Below are 24,649 nucleotides of genomic sequence, written 5' to 3' on the forward strand. Positions count from 1 at the left end.
GGTGGAATGTTGTACTGAATTCATCAATAGAACTTTCAAAACCTCCAGACGTGACAACAGTTCAAGTTCCGAGTTCAAGGGCAAGAGACAGGACACTGGCTGGGACCAATGGGATTTGGATCCAAACAACATTTGGAAGGTAAAAGATTTCCTAGCCTTGGTATAAAAGAATTACAAGTGTGTGATAATTAAGTATTTAAGGCAAGGCCCTCCTACAAAGTAAATATGTTCTGAAGCCTAATTTTCCAAAAAGAGATTTGCCTATGAAACCATTACATTTGACCATATGCTGAGATCGTGGGAAATGTCTTGTGACACTTGGTCATATGATATGAACATCCTCTTGCTCTGAGGATCTTTGGACACCCAGCAGTCAGTGGAAACAGTACAGGACAAACAGAAATGTATGGATTTTGCCAATAGGACTGATAAAGGTAGGGCACTGGTTTTGATAAATTTTCTCTTTGCAGGTGGAATGATGGAAAGGTTCCTTTCAATTGGGGAATATTCACAATGTCTGGATAATTATAAGTTCAAATAAATAGGAGTGGTGATGATGACATGAAGTTCTATGGATGTGAAGGTCAAACTGAAATGATGAGATCAGATTCATTAGGCAATACAGATCAGGAAGGTTGAGTTGAGAGTTTGTGTTTACCATGTTCAGTGGAGGCAGGACCAATGGAGAACTTAACCCAAGAAGAGCCCAGATAGATCATCCCAAAGGCCCATCTGGTCCAGCATCCTATTCTCACAGTGGCCAACCAGATCCTTGAGAAGCCTGCATTCAGGGCATGAATGCAACAGCACTCTCCCCACCCCCCAATGAGTCCCAGCAACTGTCATTGACATTGGAGAAGGTGCATATCTTATCTGCTATGAACTTTTCTTATTCCTTCTTAAAGAAATCCAAGTTGGCTGCCTTTGCTACTTGCTGTACTAGCAAATTCCAGTTCAACTACTGTATGTGCTCTGTGAAGAAGTGATTCCTAACCAGTCACTTCTGTGCAGCAATGATCTCTCTATCCATTCTAGGCAGTAGGAGAGCAGATGTGGGGTTTTGTGTCTGTAGGCGTGCCTGCAATACGTTCCTGGGTGTTGTTGTTGTTGTTTACAAGTTGGTGATTTGCGTGTGTGTGTTTTTGCACTGCCAGTTCCCAGCACAGTAGAACCCAGAGCTTTAACCGTGTGCCAATTCCACTCACGCCGTTGTGCCAAGATCCCATAGTAGGGCTGTTCAGCTGTGCAGCTCTGGTGTTGACTCAGTGCAATTCAGAGTGGAAAATGAAATCCTGAGATGAGAAGAATTAGCAAGGGAGAAACAGAGACACCCAAGAACTTGCAAGTGGCCTTATAAGTTGCAACAAGAGGCTGTTTTAGAGGATAGAGATCCTTTGACTCAGCGCTGTGGGCCATGCAAGTCCACCTCATTCCCTTGGCTGTTGTGTCCTGCTGCTGCTGCTGCTGCCACCGCACATTGCTGCTGGTAACTCCACTTTCAGAGATGGAGGCGGCTGAGCAGGGATTAGGAGAACAAGAGTGGCCTTTTACTCCTAGCTTTGCCCTTGGGGGCAGGGGGTGTTCTGTGGTTTCTCTGCTCTGCAGTACTTAGCAGTTCCCCTCAAGTCAAATGCCTTCCTGAGAGACAACGTGGCAACTGTTCACATGGCAGCAGCAATCTGTCAGGGTTAGAAAGGGTATGCCAAGAGCGAAGTGAGAGAGCTCTCTGCCACATCTTGGATGCAGCGATACTTTTCATCTGTAGCAGCCTTCCTCCTCCCCACTCTTCAGCAGTCTGACTCAGCAAGCACTTCAGTTAAAAGCCATTCAGCTATAACCTGCCCCACACTACATTTTTACAATTCTGTTGTAAAGTGAGCCCCTTGCAGACTACCTTTTCGCTGGAGACTCTGACAGGATGCATTTTATATACCCTTGCTGAAGAAAAACAGAATCTTAAGTACTGAATTGGAACAAGCAACTCTTTTTGTTCCCCATAATACTGTTGTGAGGTTTGGACAGGAGGCGGTCACCCTGCATGATGCCAGAATCCCTTGTGATCCTGGAATCCTAGGTCCAGCAAGGGCTAAAATCTAATGTAGGATTCCATTGTTGAATTAGCCAAGGATTCTCGAAGACACAAGATTTACCCACCCGGGAAGAATAGCAGATGAAGTTGATGGACTATATGGAACTGGCGGAAATGACTGGCAGAATCCGAGACCAGGGAGAAGAGTCGGTGGAAGAAGACTGGAAAAAGTTTAAAGATTATTTACGGAAATATTGTAAAATTAATGAATGTTAGAAAAATGTTGGAATGAAGTTATATGGCTTTAGTAGAAATGTTATAAGGAATTAAGGATAAATAGATTAATAGAGTATTAAAGGAAAAATAAGTTAGAATGTGTTAAGATAATTATAGGATTGAAAACAGAGGAAGATGGAAAGGAATTGCTGAAAAAATTAACAGAAGTGGAATACAAAAAGGGAGGCGTGAGGAGGTCGCGGAAATAAGTGACTGAAAGACAAGATATTGAAATTATTTGATGTGTTTTGAGTTGTGTTTGTTTTGTTTTGTTGGTTTAGTGTGTTGGTGTTGTATTGTATTGTTTTTTTCTTTTTTGTAGTGTTTAAATTGTTGGAAAAAGTAATAAATATTATTTTTTAAAAAAAGAAAGAAAGAGGTGGGAAATAAATGCAATAAATGAAAAAAAAAAAAGAATTAGCCAAGGATTCTCATTACTATTTATGTGAGTACTGTACAGTCCTTAGTATGACAAGCGAAGTTTCTCTGTGTCAGAGGGCAAATGGATGGGCCCTTCTTCCTCACCTTGTTGGTAGTGAGAAAGACAAAAGCCACTTATGTGAGAGAGAGCTGGAAGGAGGCTGCTGGCAGAAACCAGAGATTGATTTCTGCTTGATTTCTGCTTGAATCCAAGGCTGTGACTATGGGAGAAGCAAGAGCCCCTTGGAGTGTTAATGCTGTGATACCCTGCATTGTAGGCTCAGGTTATATATATGTGTAAATAAACTATATATCATAAAGACACTACAGTCTCCGCTGTCCCTCTTTCCAAGGAAACCAAGCCCTGAACCCCCTAGATTTCCACACTGCTTGGAGATTGGGGTGGCAAACAAGACTTAATGCAACTCTCACCTTACAGCTGCCATCCCATCTGGCTTCCTGAACTGTTTCTATGCCAGCTGGTTGTTATAAGAACCATAACTTTCAAGACCTGGAGGCTGAGCTTGCTTTTTTCCCATCCTGTTTGGCTATTTAAAGATCCTGGAGAGGAGCTATCTCATGCCTTAATCATGGGTCTTTCTTGACCCCCCCCCCAGTTCTGATGCAACAATTTCCCAGGTGGGACTCTTCAGACACCCTTTTATTGCACTTTCATGATCATATGTGCTCATGATGCTAATGGGGAGCTCACACATGAGCTATCACTACTGTTTGCGCCTGCAAAAGTTTGGTCACATTGCTTTATTCCCAGTCTGTGCATATCCTGTAACCTCCTGTTGGAATCCCATATTTATTATACCACAAATGTTTTTTTTTAAATTTTTGTTCCACTTTTGTTGCACTATAACCATTCCAGACAGCAATAATGTGGCAGCGTAGGGAAAGCATTGCAGAACAAACTAAAATAGAATAAACCCACCACTAATGTGGCATTGCAATGTCAAGAGCCAACTACCTGGCAGCCTGTCCAAAGCTAGCAGATCCCAACAGCCCTTAATCTCATTGTTTGCAAAACAGGGCAGAGCTTGAATTACCAAAGAACAAAACTGAAAAGATGGAGCTGGTAAAGTAGGAAAGGCAATGGGCAGACCCAGACTATACCTTTAAAGTATATTCAATGCACATGTAAAGCACATGACTTCGCCCAAATAACCCTACAGTTCCCATATATCTCTGGTGAAAGCCAGAGGTATAGTGTGGTATAGTGTGGGTCTGCCCAATGTGAGCATTTATGGGAGGATCGAGGAAGTATTGAACTCGGCTGACATGGTCTGGCACATTTCTGTTGTGTGACTGTTGGTTGCTGCTGATTATCCCCCAACTCCCCAGGACAAGAGTATGCACAGAACTACAGCAGGAATTAGGCTGTGGCTAGAGGCTGTTGGAACAGAGTCAGAGTTCCTCTTTGAAGATCTTATCCTCTGGCTTAGAGTTTTCTTTCTGAAATAAAGCAGAACAAAAGGAACCACGTCAACATCATGATTTTTAGTGGAAAGATGAACTGGGAGTGGAGACACTTGAGATCCTGAAAGAGCACTTGGTGTCTCTCACTGTGCATAGAACCATAGAATTATAGAGTTACCCTGAGAGCCATCTAAACCAAGCCCCTGCAATGCAGGAATCATTTGCCCAACATGGGGCTCCAACCCACAAGCCCGAGATCAAGAGAGTCATGCTCTACCAAGTGAGCCACATTAATATGGGGGCTAATCTCTTATACCATTTTAGTTTTCCTACCATCACTCAAACAAGACCTCTGAAGGCAGGAAATCTCTGTTGCATATATATATTCTGCTGTAATTGTATAAAATTTTATTGTATCGCTGTATTTACCTGTTATCTGCTGGTTACTGTAGGAAATCTGGAGTGCATATGCCTATAATATTATACATATAATAAATATTTCATGTGATTTTTTTCATTTTTTAGCAGAACAAGGAGGTAGGGGACTCGCTTCGCATCAAGATTAAAGAGCAAGACAGGAATTAGGAGGGGGGAAATCTGTGCAGATAAACTTGGCACCGAGATATTCTGAAGATCCATTCCCTAGTGGATCTCTTTTGTCTCCACAACAGCAGCAGGCCCCATAATTCCTAAGGTTTCCTTTTTAAGGAAATGAGGCAGAGTTGTTTTTGCCAGTTCCCAAACTTTCCCCCATCATCTGGAGTCCCTGCGCCCTGACTCTTGCATGTATATTCCACCACAATTCCCCAGTTTTCCATGAGTCCAAAACCTCCTTACCCAAATCCTGGAAAAACAAAAATAAAACAACGGAACTAAACATTTCCATTGCAGGGGGTGGGGGAGAGGAGAGAAATCAAGCTGTGTAGCCAGAGGAGAAAACGTACAAACTGAATGTAATTGTTCACATTTGTTCCATTTGCATAATTTATTCCAATCCTATAATTTCAGATGTAAGAAATTATTTTTAGCACAGATCTCTAAATCTTTTGAGACTGCACAGCTTTTCAGAAGGAGAAATTATTCTACTTCCATGATAGACTGAGCTACACAGAGATAGTTTCTACATGGACACTTTTTCTTAGGGAAGCGATAGAGAAGATTTCACAAGCACCCAAGAGGACTTGTATTGTGACTCTGAACTGGCTCAGGGGAAGCTATGGATGGTTATGCTTGATCACTGATGCAATAGCACTGCTATGACCCACTAATAATTCAGAACTATGTTGACAGATGGGGATGCACACAGTACCTGCTATGTCAGAAATGATTTGCATTATTTAGTTTGAGTTAAATGCACCTTTGCATTTAGACTTCATGATTTTAAAAACAGGCACTGGGAGGGCTGACAGTTATCAGAATCTCACCTGGTAGGGATGAGTGGGTTTAACCCTTTCCTCCCCAGGAGTAGCCCTTATGAAAATAGCCCCTTAGTAGCTGTTATTTACATTGGAAGGAAATCCTCCATAGGCACCAATAAGAGACCTTAGCATTCCAGGAAAGTGTTAAACACCTCCATTACCACCACTGGCTGTATTGATAATCATTCATCTTCTCTGCCCCCCATTGACTGATATTTGCTTTTTTTAAAAAAAAAAAAGGGTGTAAAGATACACTTAATATCTAGTTTGGTCCTCTGTTTATTATTTAGGTGCAAAAGCATTGCTCTGAAACACTACCAGCTATGTCAGGTATAAAACTTGACATCAGATTGAAGTGGAAAAGTGGGGACAACATTTCCAGGGGGTGGGGTTGATAATCAAGCAGAAAGCTGTGATTGGTCAGCCCAGTTGTCATCCTGTGCACTCACCAATTCCTTTCTCTGTAAGAAACCATTGCAAAAACCCCTTACAGTCTCCAGGGAGACTTCATCCACGGACAGCACCTCCTGCTCCTCATCTGGTGTGTGGAATGCAGCCAGTGCAGGCAGCTGAGACTTCTTCAGGCGGAAATAAGACATAACCCTGTCATTGCCCTTTGCACGGACGTCCACTGAGATAAAAATAATCTTCAAGGAGGCAATAGGAAAGGCGTAGAGATATTTTAGAATGCTCACACAGGCAAATGAATGTTATCACACAGATTATGAGAGCTCAGAGGAGCTCCACTAACCTAGATATTTGCAAACTGTTGGCCTACGGGCCAGATCTCGCCCCCAAACCATGTTTTGTGGCCCATCAGACACACAGCAGTAACATCATGGAGCTGGGCTAGACACGGGGATTCAAACCTCACCAGTCAACCCAGTGGCAGGAAGTGGAGGAAATCACATCCTCTCTGCTTTTCAGATCTGAAGAGCAGAGAGGGCAGGTAACACTGAGGGTTCTGGTCTGGCCAGAGGAGTTTAGACCTTTCTGTGAAGCACCACAGTGAAGGGAATACCATTGTGTGCATCTGTAGTCAGAATCAGCTTTGGGTACTATGCACCTTGACTTGAGGAACGGTATGTGTGTATGTGTGTGTTGATGTTTTGCCTTGAGCAGCAAAATGGGCCAGCCTTGCAGTCTCTTCTAACTGAAAATAGCAAACCTGAATTAGCAGAGGGGACAGAGGAATGGGAGGCAAGGCCAATTGACAAGGGGGGTCTGGGCAATCAAAAGTGGGGAATGACCATCCTTAGGGGTTCCTCCAGACATCCTTTTTATGTGGCATTTCTTATGATTTGTGCTCATGATAGTATCATCTGCAAAAACAAAAAGTCTAGAGTGGCCCTCTATCACTTCCCATCCCAAAGTCATGTGTTTCCATCTACTTTTACTCACATAGAAAAGATAAATGCTTCTGTGTCACCCTATTCTGTTCTTCATTTAAATCTCCATCAGGAATTTCCCCCACCTCTACCTGGAGAAGCCAGAGACTGAATCTGAGACCCTGTGCATGCAAAGCATTTGCTCGATCTCTGAGCTTCCCCACATTTGTATTTTGTATGCAAATAATAATAATAGATGGGAAAGCATGGTTTGGGGGAGGGTATGGGATGGGGAGAGTGACTCAGAGCTGTGTGTTCCCCATGTTGGATTCTAGCTAGACTATGTGGACCAGGCAGTTATGAAGCTCTGTCTTTAATATGGGTTCCGCATAATAGCGCCATGGACTTTAGGCAAAGATTGTTGGACCTGCTCCTGCCCAAACACCAGCCTTTGATCCTGCATGTCTCAGAAGTCTTTTCACCTATTAAAACAACATTTGTGTAGAAGATGTTTGGAACTGAAAAGCTGGGGGAAAGAATTCACATGAGATCACCTACAGGTTTCTGAAGCCCCTGGTGTTTGGGTCAGTAATTTAAACAGAAGCAACAAAGAAACCTCTACGACATTATAAGCTCTGAAATTCTGACTCAGTGTCCTCAGCGCAGTTCACCTGGCAAGTCCGAGGGAGGGTTGTGCTGCCATTTGAAGAAAGCTCTTCAGGCATATGGAATATTCAGAGACATCAGGAGGTGGCCAATGGAACAGCAGCAGCAGTGCCATTGGCCACTCCAAGTTCTTTTCCAGAGATGAACTGTGACTCAGATATATAATAAAAATGGAAGCTGGCCATCAGTGAAGGAAATGGATCCCAAAAGTCTTTTAAAATGCATAGCATTTCTACTTTGGCAAGTGAATACTAGTATTAAACCAAAAGTTCCCCAATGAGTTTTCATGTATTCTACAAAGTTATTTTCTAATCTCACATCTCCACGACTGTTCTCCTGGGCTACATCCACACCAGACATTAAAAGCACTCTTATACCACTTGGCTTCCTCCAAAGCACCCTGGGAACTGCAATTTGTTAAGGTTACTGAGAACTGTAAAGAAACAGTTTCCTATTCCCTCCACAGAGCTGCATTTCCCAGCGTTCCCTGGGAAGAGGGATTGATTGTTAAACCACTCTGGGAATTGTAATTCTGTGTGGGGAATAGGGGTTTCCTAACAACTCTCAGCACACTTAAGAAATTACAATCCCCAGGATGCTTTGGGAGAAGCCAAGACTGTTAAAGTGGTATAATAGTGCTTTAAAGGTATAGATGTGGCCCTGATCTCCTGTTGCCACTGTCCATTCCCTTGCTGCCACCTCTGGGCTCAGTTGGCATAATTTCCTGCGCTGGGGGCTGGGGAGAACAAAGTGTGTGAAGTTATTTCCTTCTCCTTCTCCTTTTCATTGCTCGCCTGCTGCTACTGGGGAGTGAGTCCTAGCAAGTGCCTGTTGATGCCAACAACTGATGTCAACCCCAGCAGCATAGCTAGCTGCTCGAGTGCCTGGTGCGGGGGGGGGGGTGTCCTGTAGCCAGGGGCGGGGCAAGCTGCCCATGGGGCCAGATGAGCCTCTCTGACGCTTGGAGCCTCTCTGCCGCTTCCCCCTCAGCTATAGGATGGCTGAGGGAGAATCAGTAGGCAGAGGTAAGTCCCATGCTGCCATTTCAGGCAGCATGGAACCTGCAGGTGCCTAAGCCACCACATCACTCCTAAAAAGTTTTGTGAGCCCAATTTTATTTTTAAACTCATTTTGTCACCCACCTGGTGATGACACCCAGTGTGGACCGCACCCCTCGCACCCCCTTCCTCCGCCACTGGTCAACCCCGCTTTAGACTGTGGTGTGCCCAAGCATAAATTACAGCTTCTGTCTGGAAAGATAAAAAAACAGCAACCTTGCACCCAAGTCACATCAGACTTACCTTCCCTTGGAAGAGAACTGCTGCTTCACGATACTTGTCCATCATCTCCGCATGCTTTGGGGATGACTTGTCAGTGAACAAGAGAAGGTGGGTCTGAATGGTACTATTAAAGATACCTACTGCAGTCTGTCAATATATCAGAGATGGAGAAATAGGTTGATTAGGGAATGTGAGATCTGAGGCACTCTTGGAGCACCAAGCCCTAAAACCTAGAACATTGAAAACGTAAGGCTAGCCCTCAGAATCATGACAATGCTCCCTTGAGTTCGTATCCAAATAACAGAGGAGAATGCAATGGATCAAAAGCAGAGAAGCAAAGAGCATAGAATCATAGAATCATAGAATCATAGAATCATAGAGTTGGAAGAGACCACAAGGGCCATCGAGTCCAACCCCCTGCCAAGCAGGAAACACCATCAGAGCACTCCTGACATATGGTTGTCAAGCAGAAGTGATTTAGATTTCAGGATGAAGTAGAGCTGGACTGAGGTGGTGCAGTTGAATCTGCACAAAGTTCAGGCAAGGCCAGCTAAGATGGTTAGTAAGCTAGGTGTTACTTGATTTGTCAGAACATTGATCAGTTTTGTTCTGATTAATCTATTTATCAACCCTCAACTGTTTTCCTCTTTGTGTCTGCGCATTGTATTTGTTAAACTGGCAAAAAAACAAAAACCCACAAATTAGAAGAATTCACAGGTGTGCTCTTTTTAGAACTGCCGGATTTAGACATAGGCCAATAGATGCCTGAATTCAAGCAAAAGAAGAGGCCTCTCAACACCTTCTTCGAACAGCAAACAGGTGGATAGTACAGGACTGTGCTATTGGCTGCAGCCCAACCCCAGCCCTCAATGGCTGCAAACTGAGCTGGACATCCGCAAAAGGGAAACATAGGCAATTGGTAAGCATTTGTTATACCATGAACAATTTCTAAGGTCAAGCCACATTAACCAACATCCTCCTTTCCTATTTTTGACTTCTATTTATGTTTTGTTTGTATGTTACTATAATCATTCAAAACAGTAATAAAACTTCTCTCTCTCTCTCTCTCTCTCTCTCTCTCTCTGTGTGTGTGTGTGTGTGTGTTTTAAGAGTTGCTTGTAAGAGAATATGTTTCAGGTGAGGATTTGGAAACTCAATATTTTCTCAAAAACACAAATCCAGGACCCAAATTGATGGTGGAATTAAAGATTTAGTTCCTAAGGTGTGTGTGTGCCTTTTGTTGCATTTGTATTGTTGTTTAACCTGTAAGAATAAAAGCAATTAAACATTATTTTTTAAGAAAGTCAATATTTTTAAAAAAGACAAAAGCTTGATATTTTAAATCAAGGTCCTCTCCAGATGGAGGATGATGATGGTGGTGATGGTTGCTGTGTATTCTGCAACAGGATATTGACCTTGACACAATAACAGTGGTGGATTTATCCTCATTTTGTTTGTTTTGAGATGCATCCCCTATGCTACCACATTATTGCTGTCCAAGTGGTCATATCGCAAGAGAAGCCAAACAAAAATACACCGGAACATTTGTGGTATTAAAAATTATGAGATTTTGGCAGGAAATTAAGGGGTGTGGAAGTGAAGCAGGGTTACCACCCTAAAACGTTTGCAAGCACAAACAGTATTGAAAGTAGGGCCTCATGTGACAGCCCTGTTATTAGCCTCATGAGCATAGAACAAGAATATATCGAGGGCGGGGGCTTGTTTGCTTGCTTGTTCGTTTGCATTTGACAAAGTTGATTCTCTACAGTTCACATTTGAGATTGCAGATCCCAGTTGTCCTTTTAATGTTCATCAGTCTTATGTCTTTGTGTTTGCCCTAAAGGTTGCTGGCTACCCTGTCCAACACAGCTTTTAAGATCTTCAGCTCAGTCCATTACCTCTTTAACGGGAAGGATGCCCAACTAAGTTCAACGGGACTTACTCCCAGCATGCGAGAATGCAGCCTTCACTGCTCCATTTCCATGTATTTTCTTTACCACTCTGCATGTACACTTTTTAATCACCATGGAATTCTATATTTCCTATTTTTAAAAAAACATATGTGAGTCTTTATTCTAAACGTGATATATACCACCATTTGGCTTAAGCTGCTTCTCTGAGTCAGACTGCAAACCTTAAGAAGTGAAGGATGGAAAATCCTGTGGAAGTGTTACCACTGCAATGGCAACCAAGAAAACACACACACACACACACACACACACACACACACACACAAGTATACCTTTCTGATGCTATCATTCCTATTTAGAAAAACATAGCAGAAGCCTGAAAAACATTTCAACAGTGATCTGAACTGTGCTTGAAAGCCACAAGTCCAAGCAGACTGGATGCTAACAACATGGAAAGTAGACCTGGAACTCTCCATATATCACTGGGAATGACTGAGCTGCACACACTAGTCCTCTGTGAAGAGCCTCAAGTCACCTGGCACTGCCAGTGGGCTCCTCGCATAGTTTCCCATCGGCGGATAATTTGTCATCTGACTTTTTCCTTCCCCTTGCACTTTCCCCCCACCCTTCTCCCACAAGCCAAACAAGGGCCTTGGACACCCTACAGCTGACCTGCCGCCTCCCTGTGCGCTACACCCACCCACAGGGAGATTGGCAGGATGGGGGGTGGGGGTTGAGAGAGGCTCTGTGTCAATAAAAAGAAGGAAAGTGTGTGTGTGTGTGTGTGTGTGTGTGTGTGTGTGTGTGTGTGTTCCAGAATTCTGACAAGAAAAGGTCAGAGAGTGCATTTCTCGAAGAGCCTTCCAGCTCAAGAGCAGTGGGATTTGGAGCATTGTGGGAGGTCCAGCGTACTAGGCCCTGCGTCAAGCTCCCCACTCGGTTTCTCAGTTCGCAGAAGACGGGAAGGTTGAAGGAGCAGCAGCTAGGAAATGCAAGGAAAGCTTAGGGAGAGAGACATCAGAACATAAGGAAAGCCTGCTGGGTCAAGCCAATGGCCTACCCAGTCCAGCATCCTCTTCTCACACTGGACAGCCAGATGCTTGTAGGAAACCTGCAAGCAGGATCCAAGCACAAGAGCCCTCTTCCCTCCTGTGGTTTCCAACTGGTATTGCGAACCATTGCTGCCTCTAACTGTGGAGGCAGAGCATAGCAACCATAGCTAGTAGCCATTGATAGCCATGGATTTGTCCATTCGTCTTTTAAAGCCACCCAAGTTGGTGGCCATCCCTGCCACTATTCAATTAACTCATTCTTGGGTCAAGAAACGGGCAGTAATTTCATGGGTTTCTCCTCTCCAAAGTGAACTCAGTATTCAAATGCCTAGGTATAACTCCAGCATGATCTAGAGACGTCCTTTCTTACCATAGGGTTGTACTCGGTTACCCAGCGGAGTTCATTGATCCGAACAAAGCGACTCAGCTTGGTGGCGTCAATTCCGCTGCTGTCTTTGATTTCCAGGTCTTGCCGCTTGTTATCCACCTGAAGCGAAGCAAATAGCCTCACCGTTGTCACTCTGCCCCAGACACTGTCCCTTAAAACACTTGCAAAATCAACATCATGTGTCTTGGGAGGCAGGAAAGCCAACAGGGTCTCTGGGCCCAGTAAATTATTTGTATGATGCACCCAAACCTGCCCAGGATGGGGTCTTTAGCCAGATTATGGAAGTTCTACGACCTCAGCCTCCCTCCCAAAAATATTAATCTGTACGGTTAATCTCCATGCAACCCAGCTGTGAGGCAGCAATACATTATCTTTCCACTCCCACAAACACTCAGTATGCCTTCCTGTGTATGGTTCACTTTTGGCTTAAGATTTTCATGAGGATTATCCTACTGATTTATCCCAGAGCCTCGAATAAACTTTTTAATTTGCTCTTTTGCCATAAGCTGAAGGGTATGATAGAAACATTTTAAAAATAAAATCAGATGTGGCTGTTATCAGTTGCATTAAATTGCCCTAGACATTAGAGATATGGGGATTAGCAAGCAAACATTTGTGGGACCTCTGGAAAAAGGATCTTAAACCAACCTAAATCTCTTTCCTTTTTGAAAATATTTGCCTGCTCACTTCATTACTTCTAAACCTAATAAACACTGGCACAGGCATGTATGGATTTCCTGGAAACATTGTGCAAGCAAGAATCCTCTCCAATAAATAGAGGAATTTTTCCAGCAGATCAAGAAAAGAAAATATTCAGGCTCCACAAATACCGTTTTTTTGGAAAAGATTCTTTGACATCTTCCTGGATCTATCTTCCTGATGGACCTCTTAATAGGCCGGCAGGCAGGAAACAAAAACTCAACAAGAAATCCCAGAGGGATAATAAGGTGTTCAATTAATGTATGGGCCCAGCAAGGCAAAGCTGAATCCTTGTGATTATTTTTTAAAAGAATATTATGGACGAGATATATGGAACTTAGGAAATGGCACATAGAAATCCTATACTGTCATACGCCATAAATGGAGTTGTCCTTTCCAGAAACAGATCTACCAACATAGTCCTCTTTTGCTTTTCCTGGTGCATTGCTAGCCCTCTTCATGCCACAGCTGAGAGGACTGAGAGCTGAGTCTTCTCTCATCAGCTTGGAAGGGAAACAAGAGCAGCTCCATGGAAAGTAAAGAGTGTTAGACTGGCACTAAACTAAAGTGAGCCAGAGTACATAAACCTTTGGGATGGTTCCAAGGACCACCAGAGTCAGTGGAAAGCGTCTTCATTGGGGGTTGGAATAGACTGCAGACTACTGCAAGAACATTGATCAAGTCTAATGCTTTGCATTTCCCCCCTGTTTTAGAAAAAAACATTACGTGTGTGCGTGCGCGTGTGTTTTCTATTGACATACCTACAAACATATATACACCCACATACACTGGGTGGTGTGACCCATCCAATCCCACTGGATTGGGCCAGGGCTCAAGAGTCATGTTATTTTTATTGTAAAAATGATGCTATCTCAAGCTGAAGTTCTTGGAAGACATGCAAAGTGCATAAAGGTCGGGGGGGGTTAAAACAGGCTCTAACCCAGGTACATGCATAGAAACAGTTATTTATGAAGGGAACCAGGAATGTGTGTCTGTGGTTGTGGTTTTTTTTAATGGTACAGTGTTTCTGAGCAAGTGCAGAGTACCTTTCCCTTTGAAAGTAGAAGCTGTTGGGATGTTTTTACAAAGTCAATGGAAAGATGAATTTGTCATTCACAGAACCATAGGGACTGTCAAAATGGCACCAAATGCAATTTCACCCCATGCCAAAGAGAACCCTGGAAAAAACAGGGGAGGAAATGCAAATGGGTTGCACAAGCAGAAAAAGTAAACCTATCGAAATAACTCCAATGCAGGGCAGATTTTACCTACGTTTCCTGGGAAATTAAGTCTTTTCTTCCATTAAGGGGGTTAAGCGTGGCAGAAGTTTGACAATCCCTGTTCTACTCTTATCACAATGCATTAGGCTTGTCTCACTGAAAGCAATAGGCCTTTGAATCAGGGCCAGTGCCATAAACTGCTTGTATGAGTTTGATTGGAATACAATAGCCATGTCTACCCAGAATTAGGTCCTTCTGCACTGAATGACATTTACTCCCAGGCAAGCGGGGAGGGATTGCAACTTAAGGCCGCAGTGCTATCCACGCTTTTCTGGGAATAAGTCCCATTGAACACAGCTGTACTTGCTTGAATGAAGCAATGATTGTTTGATTAATTGCAGTCAGATTCATTTTCTTATGCATTTTTTCACAATTCTACAGATATTTTGTTCCGGACTCCTGCCTCAGTTCCCCGGACCTCTTTTCACTTCCTCCAAATTTATTCAAGGGAAGGCAGGCTGAGAGGAAACTATATAAATTCTTCTACTTTTTTGCAAGACGACTGGCAAGCTGTATATCTACCCTTTCAACCTAGTTTAATTTTAGCTGCATCTATTTGTTTATCTCATATTAAGGAGAAACATGAATCTAGAAGGGTGTATCTAGGTTGTCGGCCTTCCACAATCAAATGGTGATGTTTATTTCCCTCATAGTACAGATCTTTGAAGCGTCTTTGGAAGAGGAACGTTATGGCCAATGGGAACAGGCCAGTGAAATCTGGTTTCCATTTGTAACACCTGTTGAAATTACATGCAAAGTTAATGGTGAGTCATCCTAACAAACTTGCCACATTTCATTGTACTTCATAAATTTGGGAGTGAAGGTGAGAGTATTCCATTCCAAATAGTTTACCAGCTGCCTCTAACTTGCACAACATTTTAAAATCCCAGATGAAGGCATAAGCAAGTTACCTTGCCCAGCTGTGAGGAATAAGGCCACCATTAAACAGTGGTACCTCGGGTTAAGAACTTAATTCGTTCTAGAGGTCCGTTCTTAACCTGAAACGGTTCTTAACCTGAGGTACCACTTTAGCTAATGGGGCCTCCCGCTGCAGCCGTGCGATTTCTGTTCTCATCCTGAAGCAAAGTTTTTAACCCGAGGTACTATTTCTGGGTTAGCGGAGTCTGTAACCTGAAGCGTCTGTAACCTGAAGCGTCTGTAACCCGAGGTACCACTGTAATTGGGATAAAGGGCTTTTTAGAGACTTGCTGCTGTTTAGAGAGACTTGCCTCCCTAATAAAGAAAAAGATTGGAGTGACCCATAGTCAACTTCCAGTACTAAATTGGAAGCTACAACTAACCCATCGCTCTACCCCTGAATCTAGATATGGCAAGCATCTATGCCTGCAGCGACCAAGTTCTCTTCAGCACTGGAAGCGCTAACCTGCTCTGCCCCAGGATTCGGACCCCACCCCACCCAGAACACACAGCCCAGCAAGCCGCCTCTTTCCCTGATGGCTTCTGGGCTGACAGAAGACCACAACAAACCAGGATGCTACCTAGCCAAGGAAGCTGCTCCCAATATGCCTACGCAAAGTAAGCTGAAGGATTTCCTGTGCACTGCTATGAACTGCAATGTCAGGTTACCAACGGGGGCTGTGTTTGTACACCCCCTCCTGTTCCTTCTCTGGCTTCTGCCAGTAAGTAAATAAGAGCATTGTTAGCTTTGCCACCTCTCCCACAGAGAGGGCAGTGGCGGGGGATACCTTCCTGACCACAGCTCATTTACTAGTGTGATTTGAATTTTGCTGTCTAGCCCTTTTGAAAGTCCCTACTGGTAAAGACTGAAGAGAGTTAGAAATCAGCAGCAAAGCTCTGCCAGGCTGGCCTAGTGGCAGGAAGGGCAAGTAGCAGAGGGAGGATGAAGAGAGCATAGGCAGCCAGGTGAGAGAGAGAGAGAGAGAGAGCCAGCCTAGAAGGTAACACTAGTTGATCTGTCCCTGCCTTGGGCATTTGTTCAGGGGGGAAATGGACTTGCCATGAAGGGCCAACATAAAGCAAAAGTAAGAGTGTGCTAACTGATGGGAGTCAAGCAGTAACACTTGCAATATTTTACCAGAACTGGGCTGCAGCAGCAATAGACAGAAAGGCAAGCTATTCTTCATTTGCGGATTCCTCCTTAAGTAACTGCTTAGACTCATGGACCCCCAAGGGTCATCTAGTCCCAACCTCCTGAAATGCAGGAATCTCAGCTGAAGCATCCATGACGGATGGCCACCCAACCTCTGCTTAAAAACCTTCAAGGAAGGAGAGTCCGCAGCCTCCCGAGGGAGACCATCCTTTCTGTAGCATGTTTACCAAACTTCAACAGCAGCAGCCTTCTTGAACAATGCTACTTCAGCTTGCAGGAAGGAGAACACTTGTTTGAATGAAACACCAACAGCACAAGAACCTAAGACGAACCTTCTGGATCAGGCCAGTGGCCCATCTAGTCCCTCAGCTTGCTCTCACAGTGGCCGCATTGTTAAGTTGCCTGTGGGAAACCAGCAAGCAGGATTCGAGCGCAAGAGTACTCTTCTGTGCATCTCCAGCAACTAGTATTCAGAAGCATTGCTGCCTCCAGTCATGGCTTGTAGCCTTCGACAGCCATCTCCTCCATGAATTTGTCTAATCCTCATTAAAAGAAGCCATCCAATTGGGAGCTAGTTCCATAGTTTAACCATCAATAGAAAGCTACCATATCAGAGAAAGGGATGCATGTCCATTTTCTATGTGCAGGGTTAAAAAAAAGATATTCAGACATAATTTTATTTCATTCACCACCACCCATAGACTTAATGGCTTACTCCAGGATGTCCTGTACATTTTAATTAGTCTGATCCAGCTGATTCCCCTAATGGACATCATGCCCAGGAGTCACTTTCTGCTGCTCTTTTATTTGTCCTGCAGGTTCAAGTTAAACATACGTTCGATAGCGGTGGGACAGCAGCACACCATGGACTGTAGCCTGCCCCATGAGAGATGGAAGGGAGGTGAGCGCACCAGCTAATCATGGGTAGGCAAACTAAGGCCCGGGGGCCGGATCCGGCCCACTCGCCTTCTAAATCCGGCCCACGGACGGTCTGGGAATCAGCGTGTTTTTACATGAGCAGAATGTGTCCTTTTATTTAAAATGCATCTCTGGGTTATTTGTGGGGCATAGGAATTCGTTCATTCCCCCCAATATATATATATATATATATATATATAGTCTGGCCCCCACAAGGTTTGAGGGACAGTAGGCCAGCCCCCTGCTGAAAAAGTTTGCTGATCCCTAAGCTAACTTATTCCCTCTGAGGGTCTTCATCACTATGGCTACCCCTCATGTATAGCCCCAATCTGGTGTCAGTCAGGGGGTTCTCAGAGTACAAATCAGACACACCACTGGCCAAGGGTCTGGAGGAGCAGGAAAGGTCCTTTGAAATGAACAATGGGCTGAAGAACCACTGGAACTGTCATAGGAGGAGCCACCACCATCTAGTCCTCAAGAACACGTGGGGTTCTCAAGGTCCAGGGCTTAGGGGGCTGAATGGCAGCAACGTAGCCTGTATCTACAGATCCAGATCCGCCATGTGGCTTGTAAGGGGTCTCCTTCTAAGTAAGCAATGTCTGGAACACCTTCACTATTAGCAGCTGTGCTTAGGATGTGGTCTAGCAGGTCAGGTTTCCCTTTGGGGCTTTCCAGATGCTGGAAACAACACAGGACTTTGGCTCTTTGTTATTTCCTTTGCGGTGTTGTATCTCGCCTGAACTCTCTGTGATATTGATCTTGGACTGTTGCCTTGCCTTGGGATCATGTTTTGGTTCCGAGACTGATTTTCTAGGGTTTGTTTGGACTGCTCTGCATCTGCAGCCCTGCCCTTGCTGGTGAGGGGTTTTTTTGCTAACATACCTGCTGAGATTGGGACCCTAGCCCTAGACCCAGAGGGCATCCCTAGGAGCACGACTTAAAAATAAATACGGTAAATCCTGGATGCTTTTAATCTAAAACAGCCATTTAATCTATTATTTATTTACCTATGGTTTTGCATGGCAATAATTGAAACAGTTATTGCAATGATATTTTCGGGGTAGGGGAGAATGTAGTTGACTGAAGGAGCAATTAGGATAGGAAAACAGGGGGAAATGTATCCATCAAAAAACCTAGCCTAGACTGATTGGCTGTGTCCAGACAGGGGTGTTATCTTGTGACGAGAACCCGCTCGCCATCCGTAAATAATCAGTCTCACGCCAAGATGGGTTGAAGAAGTCTGGCCGCAGCTCTCTCTAGAAGCTGCTGGAGCACAGCCTTTATTGTGTGTCCACGAAAAGATACAAATTCAAGGAGAGAGCTTTGCCTCAGTCAGCAGATAAAAGACAATACAATACATTAGTCTCATGTTCTCACACCAGACCACGTATTTTATCATGCTATGCTACGTGAACCAATCATTGGATGGCATGAGCTGTCCACGCGTTGATCATGCTTCCAAGCAATGCTTTCTGCTATGAAATCACCTTGCAATAATAAACTTTTGCCCATGCTCTTATGGACAAATGACCATATTCCCACAATCTTGCACAACATGTTGCTTAGATCTGATTTTTCCATGTAAGGCTGTCCATAGACAAGCTGTTTACATTTTCTGCCTCTGATTCCTAAACCAATGACTCGTATCCACACTATGCGGCTCCACTGATCTCTTGATCCAAAGAAATCAAACTTCGCTTAAGTTCTGCACCCCTGGGCCTTCTCACTGCACAGGGAAGTCAGATGCATGTGACCGTTCAATCTTAGAACAGCAAGGCAGTGGTCAAGTGTTATGTAGAGGTTCTAGTAATTGCCACAGGGCAGCTGACATGAATTTGTTTTTAATGAGACAGTCATAAGTGTCTTGCCAAAGTCTACAAGTCTATGGTTGCTGGGCATATGTTAATCAGGATTGCAAGCCTTTGATCTTCATTTTAGCAAAGTTGTAGCTGAACTAAAGTCCTTCCAAAATATTCCATTGGCCTTTAAAAGAAATGGAGGAGGGGTTGTTCTCTTCATGTTTTGTATGTAGAGCGTACAGATTTCATGGGCCAACATTCCTACCTAGCGCATTCCAGGTCTTTTTTGTTGCTCTTGGAAACACTTAGCCTCTCCTTCTGAGTATAATATTGATTTCTACCAAGAGACTGTTGGAAGAAGAGAACCCAGTTAACACACCAAATTACAGCAGCACCTGGATCAGCGAAGGCTTCTTCATTGGGGTGAATAGAGCCCTGTTCACCAACTTTAGTATGACAGCCACCCTCCACCTGCCTGCCTTCTTACTTATAAACACGGGGTTAGAATTACTTATCAGCTTCCTCCTCCTTGCCTCAGTGTTGCTTGTTGTAGAACTCAGTAAAGAGGTTAAAGACTGGAATCAGTTGGCTTGGCCTGTGCTTGGTTATGGCGCCACCTGCTGTTGGCCTCCCTGCCTTCTACCCTACCAGTTCCAATGGGCATCAGCCACCACTGACCTGTTTGCTGGAAGCAGCAGAACTACAAGCGAAAAAACAAAAACCTACCATACGGAAGAGGGAGATGGTGTTTGTTGTGACATTATAATGGGAAAGAACATTAGAGGAGGTGCAGAGCCCAAACGGTACATCTTGCATATCTTGTACCATTTTAAGGAATTCTGAAAGTTCTGGTCGCTCTGGATCCTGAAAAGGAGAGGGGAAGAAAGAGAATGAAAAAAAAAAATGGGGGAGGCACAACTTATTGTTCTCCTTCCTATGATGATGGCATCCAGATAAGATGGGAAGTCTTGCCCATTAGTCTGTGTGGCAACAGAGCTCACTCTTTGGACATGCAAATGGAAGTACTTAACTGGCCAGCTGAAGCCATTACCTTAACAAAGGAACTTCTTTGGCTGGTTCAGCAGGTTTCTTCTTATAGATTCTAAGCTCATAAATACAGGATCACAAGTTGGAGGGGACCCATGAGAAGTCATCCAGACTACCCTGTAACACTATCAAAGCCATTTCAGTCTATATTGTAGCTGTACCCTTAAAGAGGTAGAATGAGAGGAAAAGAGAAAGGTGGAGGTTGTGGGAGGGGGAGGGGAGAAAAATAGAGCAGGAAAATGTACTAAATAAAGACTAAGAAAGCAGTTCTGTAGACAGAAATCTCTGCCTCAGATTTTCTTCAGGGCTTTGGCTTTCCACTGCAATTTAAGTGAAGGATGCTGACATCTAGTGGCTACTTGTAATCATGCAGGTTAATAATAATAATAATAATAATAATAATAATAATAATAATAATAATTTAATTATTTATACCCCACCCATCTGGCTGGCTTTCCCCAGCCACTCTGGGCTGCTCCCAAAAGAACACTAAAAAGAGACTATAACTTCAAACATTAAAAACTTTCCTAAACAGGTTTCTCTAGCGGCCCTTATTCTGCATGAGTCAGTATTCCATGACAAGGATTACTGGACATCCCTCAATAAATGAATATTCTGGATGACCTTCCATACTGGTCACCTGTTGCATTTAAAAGAGAATGAGCAATACATTCCTGCTACCATGGCTGCAATTATAAACCAGATGCAACTAAAGTCATGAGGCTCCTTAAATAGAGCAGGGTGCTTGACCTTCCTTTGTGCTCTGTTGAACCTTAGGCCCCGAAACTGTAGACAGCACTTCCTCACTGGGAGATACCACCTGTTTTTCTGTCCTTTGGAGCCAATACAGCAATATTTATCTACTTATTGAGATTCTAAGACTGTTTCATGGGTACTTAAAGAGTACCTTCCAGTAGCACCTTAAAGACCAACTAAGTCAGTTCTTGGTATGAGCTTTTGTGTGCATGCACACTTCTTCAGATACACTGAAACAGAAGTTTCCAGACCCTTCTATATAGTGAGAAGGGGTATTACTCAGAAGGATGGTGGGAATGGGTGATTGGCAGATAGCTGTGATGAGCCTGTTGACGACTCTTAACGACTGCAATAGGTCTTACAGGAAAAAGCAAGGGGTGAAAAGGTGAAAAATGGCTTTGTCATGTATAATGAGATAAGAATCCAAGGTCTTTGTTCAGACCAGGTCTCTCCATGGTTTTAAGTTTAGTGATAAGTTGCAATTCAGCAGCTTCTCAGAGAAGCTGGAAACTTCTGTTTCAGTGTATCTGAAGAAGTGTGCATGCACACGAAAGCTCATACCAAGAACTGACTTAGTTGGTCTTTAAGGTGCTACTGGAAGGAATTTTTTTGTTTTGACTATGGCAGACCAACACGGCTACCTATCTGTAACTTAAAGAGTAGGCATTAAAACACATTAAATATCTCTCTCTGCCACCATCAAAAAAGGATGTCAAGGTGTTAGTGAACCACACATAGCTGTTTGTTTTCTGACCCATTCCGTCCCAGACCTCCTTGCATCTTTAGACAGACTCTCAGTATAAAACGAGGTAGCGCTCAGAGACTGGAAATGCACAACTTAACAAATATTTTAAGATAATTTTGCTCTGCATCCTTTCTACATCTCACATAACAGTGACAGTTGGCCCTTTAAAACGTCTATTTCCTGAAACTGTCTTCAATCAAGTTAAAATTCTCAGAGATTGAAACTGAGATTGAAACAAAGTTTACAGCTAATGTGGTTCAATTGGGGAAAAGGAGTTGAGTTGAAAATAACAGGGGTAGAAGAGAGAGACCTCATATTAAACAAAGGCCTCTTCATCATTTTATTATTATTGTTGAGCAGCTGGTTCTAGAGTGGAAGCAGAAGTGTGGACTGAAAACACATCAGTAAGTTCAAACTGAGGAAGAAAGCGCTTTTGAGTATTCAGTGATTAATCAATTGGGCTTTAGCTGGACGAACCAAATTCCAAGCCTTTGAAAACTTGGCTTCACATTTGTACAGTGTGTTTATAGAGACAGTGATATTTTTAACAATAGCAGTGCAATGTTCTGTTGAAGTACAGCACAATGTTTAGTAAGTCCATTGAACTACTGCTAGGATTGTTGTTTGTCCTACTTTGCAGAGAACAGTCCTCCATTTGAAGGAGCCTTCTATTTGTACACATTTTATTTGAGTCTTGGCAGTGGTTTGTTTTGCTGGGACTCTTCTAGCAGAGAAGCAGCACCGGTATCAGTGCTGATTTCCGGTGCAATCGCGTCAATTTCCGGTGAGATCATGCAACACTTGGAGAGTAACCTCTCACTGGAAATTGGTGCAATCCCACCAGAAATCAGTGGCAGAAGCAGCAGGACAATTGGTGCAGGGCAACAGCGGCAGCACTTCTTGCTGTGGCAAAACAGGAAACACCACCCCTGTTTGGCAGTGACATTCCTCCCATTAGCACTGGACAACTGCCATTTTTAATTTCCCACAATGTTCCAGTGTCAATATATCAGGTGTTCTATGGCGTGTGAGGGGAAATAGTAGTAGTAGCTTGTAGCTGCCTGGTGAGGAGGAGCCATGACAAACATTGATCCTTACTGGGTCATTTGGGCCCTGGAAGCTGCCAGAAGATTTCAAGTACTGATGCTGGCCATAAATGTGAGAAATGGCCTTCAGAAAACACACCGAGAACTGAGGAGGGAGAAAACTATGTACTCAAGATTATTTTGCGATCAATATGCTTTTGGGTGCGGGTGGCACTGTGGTCTAAACCACAGAACCTAGGGCTTGCTGATTGGAAGGTTAGCAGTTCGAATCCCCGTGACGGGGTGAGCTCCCGTTGCTCGGTCCCAACTCCTGCCCACCTAGAAGTTCAAAAGCACGTCAAGTGCAAGTAGATAAATAGGTACCACTCCAGCAGGAAGGTAAACGGCGTTTCCGTGCGCTGCTCTGGTTTGCCAGAAGTGGCTTAGTCATGCTGGCCACATGACCCAGAAGCTGTCTGCAGACAAATGCCAGCTCCCTCAGCCTATAGAGCGAGTGCGCAACCCCAGGGTTGTCCGCAACTGGACCTAACGGTCAGGGGTACCTTTAGCTTTATGCTTTTGGAACTTGGATTGTGTGCTCACACAACAGCCACAATCTCCTTCCTGAACCAGGCAGCATTAAGGTGTTATATTGTCCTCCTATAACACCATCACTGCTCACAAAAGTCCAACTACTTATGCTGACAAAATTTTAACAACCATAGATGGGAACAACTATTTTTTACATGGTCCTCCACATAATACAGGGTTGTAAGGAAGTTGTGCTAGAGTGCCCAGCATGAAAGGCCTGTCTAGTTTGTTTACAGCCACAGGGTCATCTCAACAAACCTGGAAGAATCCAACGACAACCACCTCAGCTGCACTGACAAATGCGGCCGCGGCTGCAACATCCTCCAGCTGTACTGGTTTTCTCACATCTTCAGGGGTACCTAAGAAGTGGAGGAAGGTATAGCCAGCCTCTTTTCACAGCCACATGAATGCACACACTGTACCCAACCCCTCCTTGAATGTTTTTATCAGATTTCACAGACAGAAGCGATGAGCCTTCATGGCTGCCTTCAAAACGCTTCCCACATTCTCACTTGGGAGTAGCAGTTCCTCAGCTAGAATGGCTGCTTCAATCCCTCCTACTCTATGTGCCAATCCCCACAGCCTCACCACCTCTTTGGAATTCAAGCCATTCTTCCTTTACCTTTGGGTGCTGGCTCCTTCTCAGCACATCCCAACATGAAGACACAACTGAGAAGGGACATAAGGAACCACTGCTGCAAGACGGAGGTTTTCATTGCCTTGCCTCGTTTCTCTCCTTGCCACGAGCCCTGCTTCGAGCCAGACATCGGAAAGGTGACTTGCCATCTGTCCCCGAATCTGATGTGGCAACACCTAAAGCTGTGGGAGTGAAACACCTGGGAATGTTCAGGTCTGTTATTTCCCAAGATAAGAGACTTCAGGGACAGGAGGCTCCCGGAGGTTTCCTTTTGCAAGTGTTCTGTTCCTCATTTTGTTGGCAATAGGACTCCCTTTTTCATAGTGGTCTAGGCACAGCGAAGATAACAAAGAAAGACCTTATTTATTATAATCAGTGCCTTGTCTCCCACTTATTCTGCAACCAGGGCACTCTAGGGCTGTCAGTGCTTGGCCCCAAACCATTTTTAACTGAGCTTCATTCAGTTAAAGGTATCTCAGTAGTTTAATTTAATGTGTTTACTTGATTAAATCTGCATGAATATTGTATACAAATGGAAACAACAGTTTTGAGGGGAAAGTCATTATTTATGTGCTCTGAAATACTGCTTGCCTAATCTCAGAAGAGGTATGCATCCCCTCCATGTGAGGGAGGAATGCCTCTTCTGAGATGATGCAGATAGATGACAGGTGTCCTCCCTTCTTAGAACAGCCTCTCATAAACACCATGCCCACTGGACAAGGATTAGGTCATATCTATGTTCCATGCAGCACCTTGCGGAGTGTAAGCACTCAATAAATATGCTTCAGTAAAAGGGAGGGAGAAACCCTAAGTCAAACAATACCGACTCACGAAAGTATTTGGGATCTATTTTTAAAATTCATTGTAGATCTGAATATGTTTGACATTC

The 24,649-nt window shown here is 43.9% G+C and overlaps 1 protein-coding gene and 1 long non-coding RNA gene across 3 annotated transcripts; one reads left to right on the forward strand and one right to left on the reverse strand.

Annotated features, from left to right (window-relative positions):
- LOC307224885 lies at positions 1-5,027 on the forward strand. The gene is made up of 2 exons (XR_013842774.1): positions 1-139; positions 4,676-5,027. It is a non-coding gene; the product is annotated as an uncharacterized lncRNA (long non-coding RNA).
- On the reverse strand, positions 3,420-24,069 carry ERP27 (endoplasmic reticulum protein 27). 2 transcript variants are annotated; one of them, XM_079992057.1, is made up of 7 exons: positions 23,746-24,069; positions 23,382-23,482; positions 19,686-19,823; positions 12,175-12,291; positions 8,864-8,989; positions 6,018-6,215; positions 3,420-4,186 (listed from the first exon to the last, which is right to left on the reverse strand). In XM_079992057.1, the coding sequence occupies exons 1-7, from the start codon at positions 23,888-23,890 to the stop codon at positions 4,139-4,141; spliced, it is 873 nt and encodes a 290-aa protein (XP_079848183.1). In that variant the 5' UTR covers positions 23,891-24,069; the 3' UTR covers positions 3,420-4,138. The 2 variants fall into 2 exon arrangements, with proteins under 2 accessions (XP_079848183.1, XP_079848184.1); XM_079992058.1 differs by lacking the exon at positions 19,686-19,823.
- Positions 24,070-24,649: the final 580 nt, after the last annotated feature.

This window comes from Podarcis cretensis, assembly GCF_951804945.1.
Source record: "Podarcis cretensis genome assembly, chromosome: 10".
In the NCBI taxonomy this organism is placed as follows: Eukaryota; Metazoa; Chordata; class Lepidosauria; order Squamata; family Lacertidae; genus Podarcis; species Podarcis cretensis.

Excerpts from the sequence above, each read along its gene's own strand:
- ERP27 (XM_079992057.1), bottom strand. The coding sequence starts at position 23,890 with ATGTCTGGCTCGAAGCAGGGCTCGTGGCAAGGAGAGAAACGAGGCAAG. Across the intron at positions 12,292-19,685 it reads CCATCTCCCTCTTCCGTATG|GTGGATAACAAGCGGCAAGA; the intron begins GTAGGTTTTTGT and ends GCTTCGCTTCAG. Across the intron at positions 4,187-6,017 it reads TCTTACAGAGAAAGGAATTG|AAAGAAAACTCTAAGCCAGA; the intron begins GTGAGTGCACAG and ends GCTTTATTTCAG.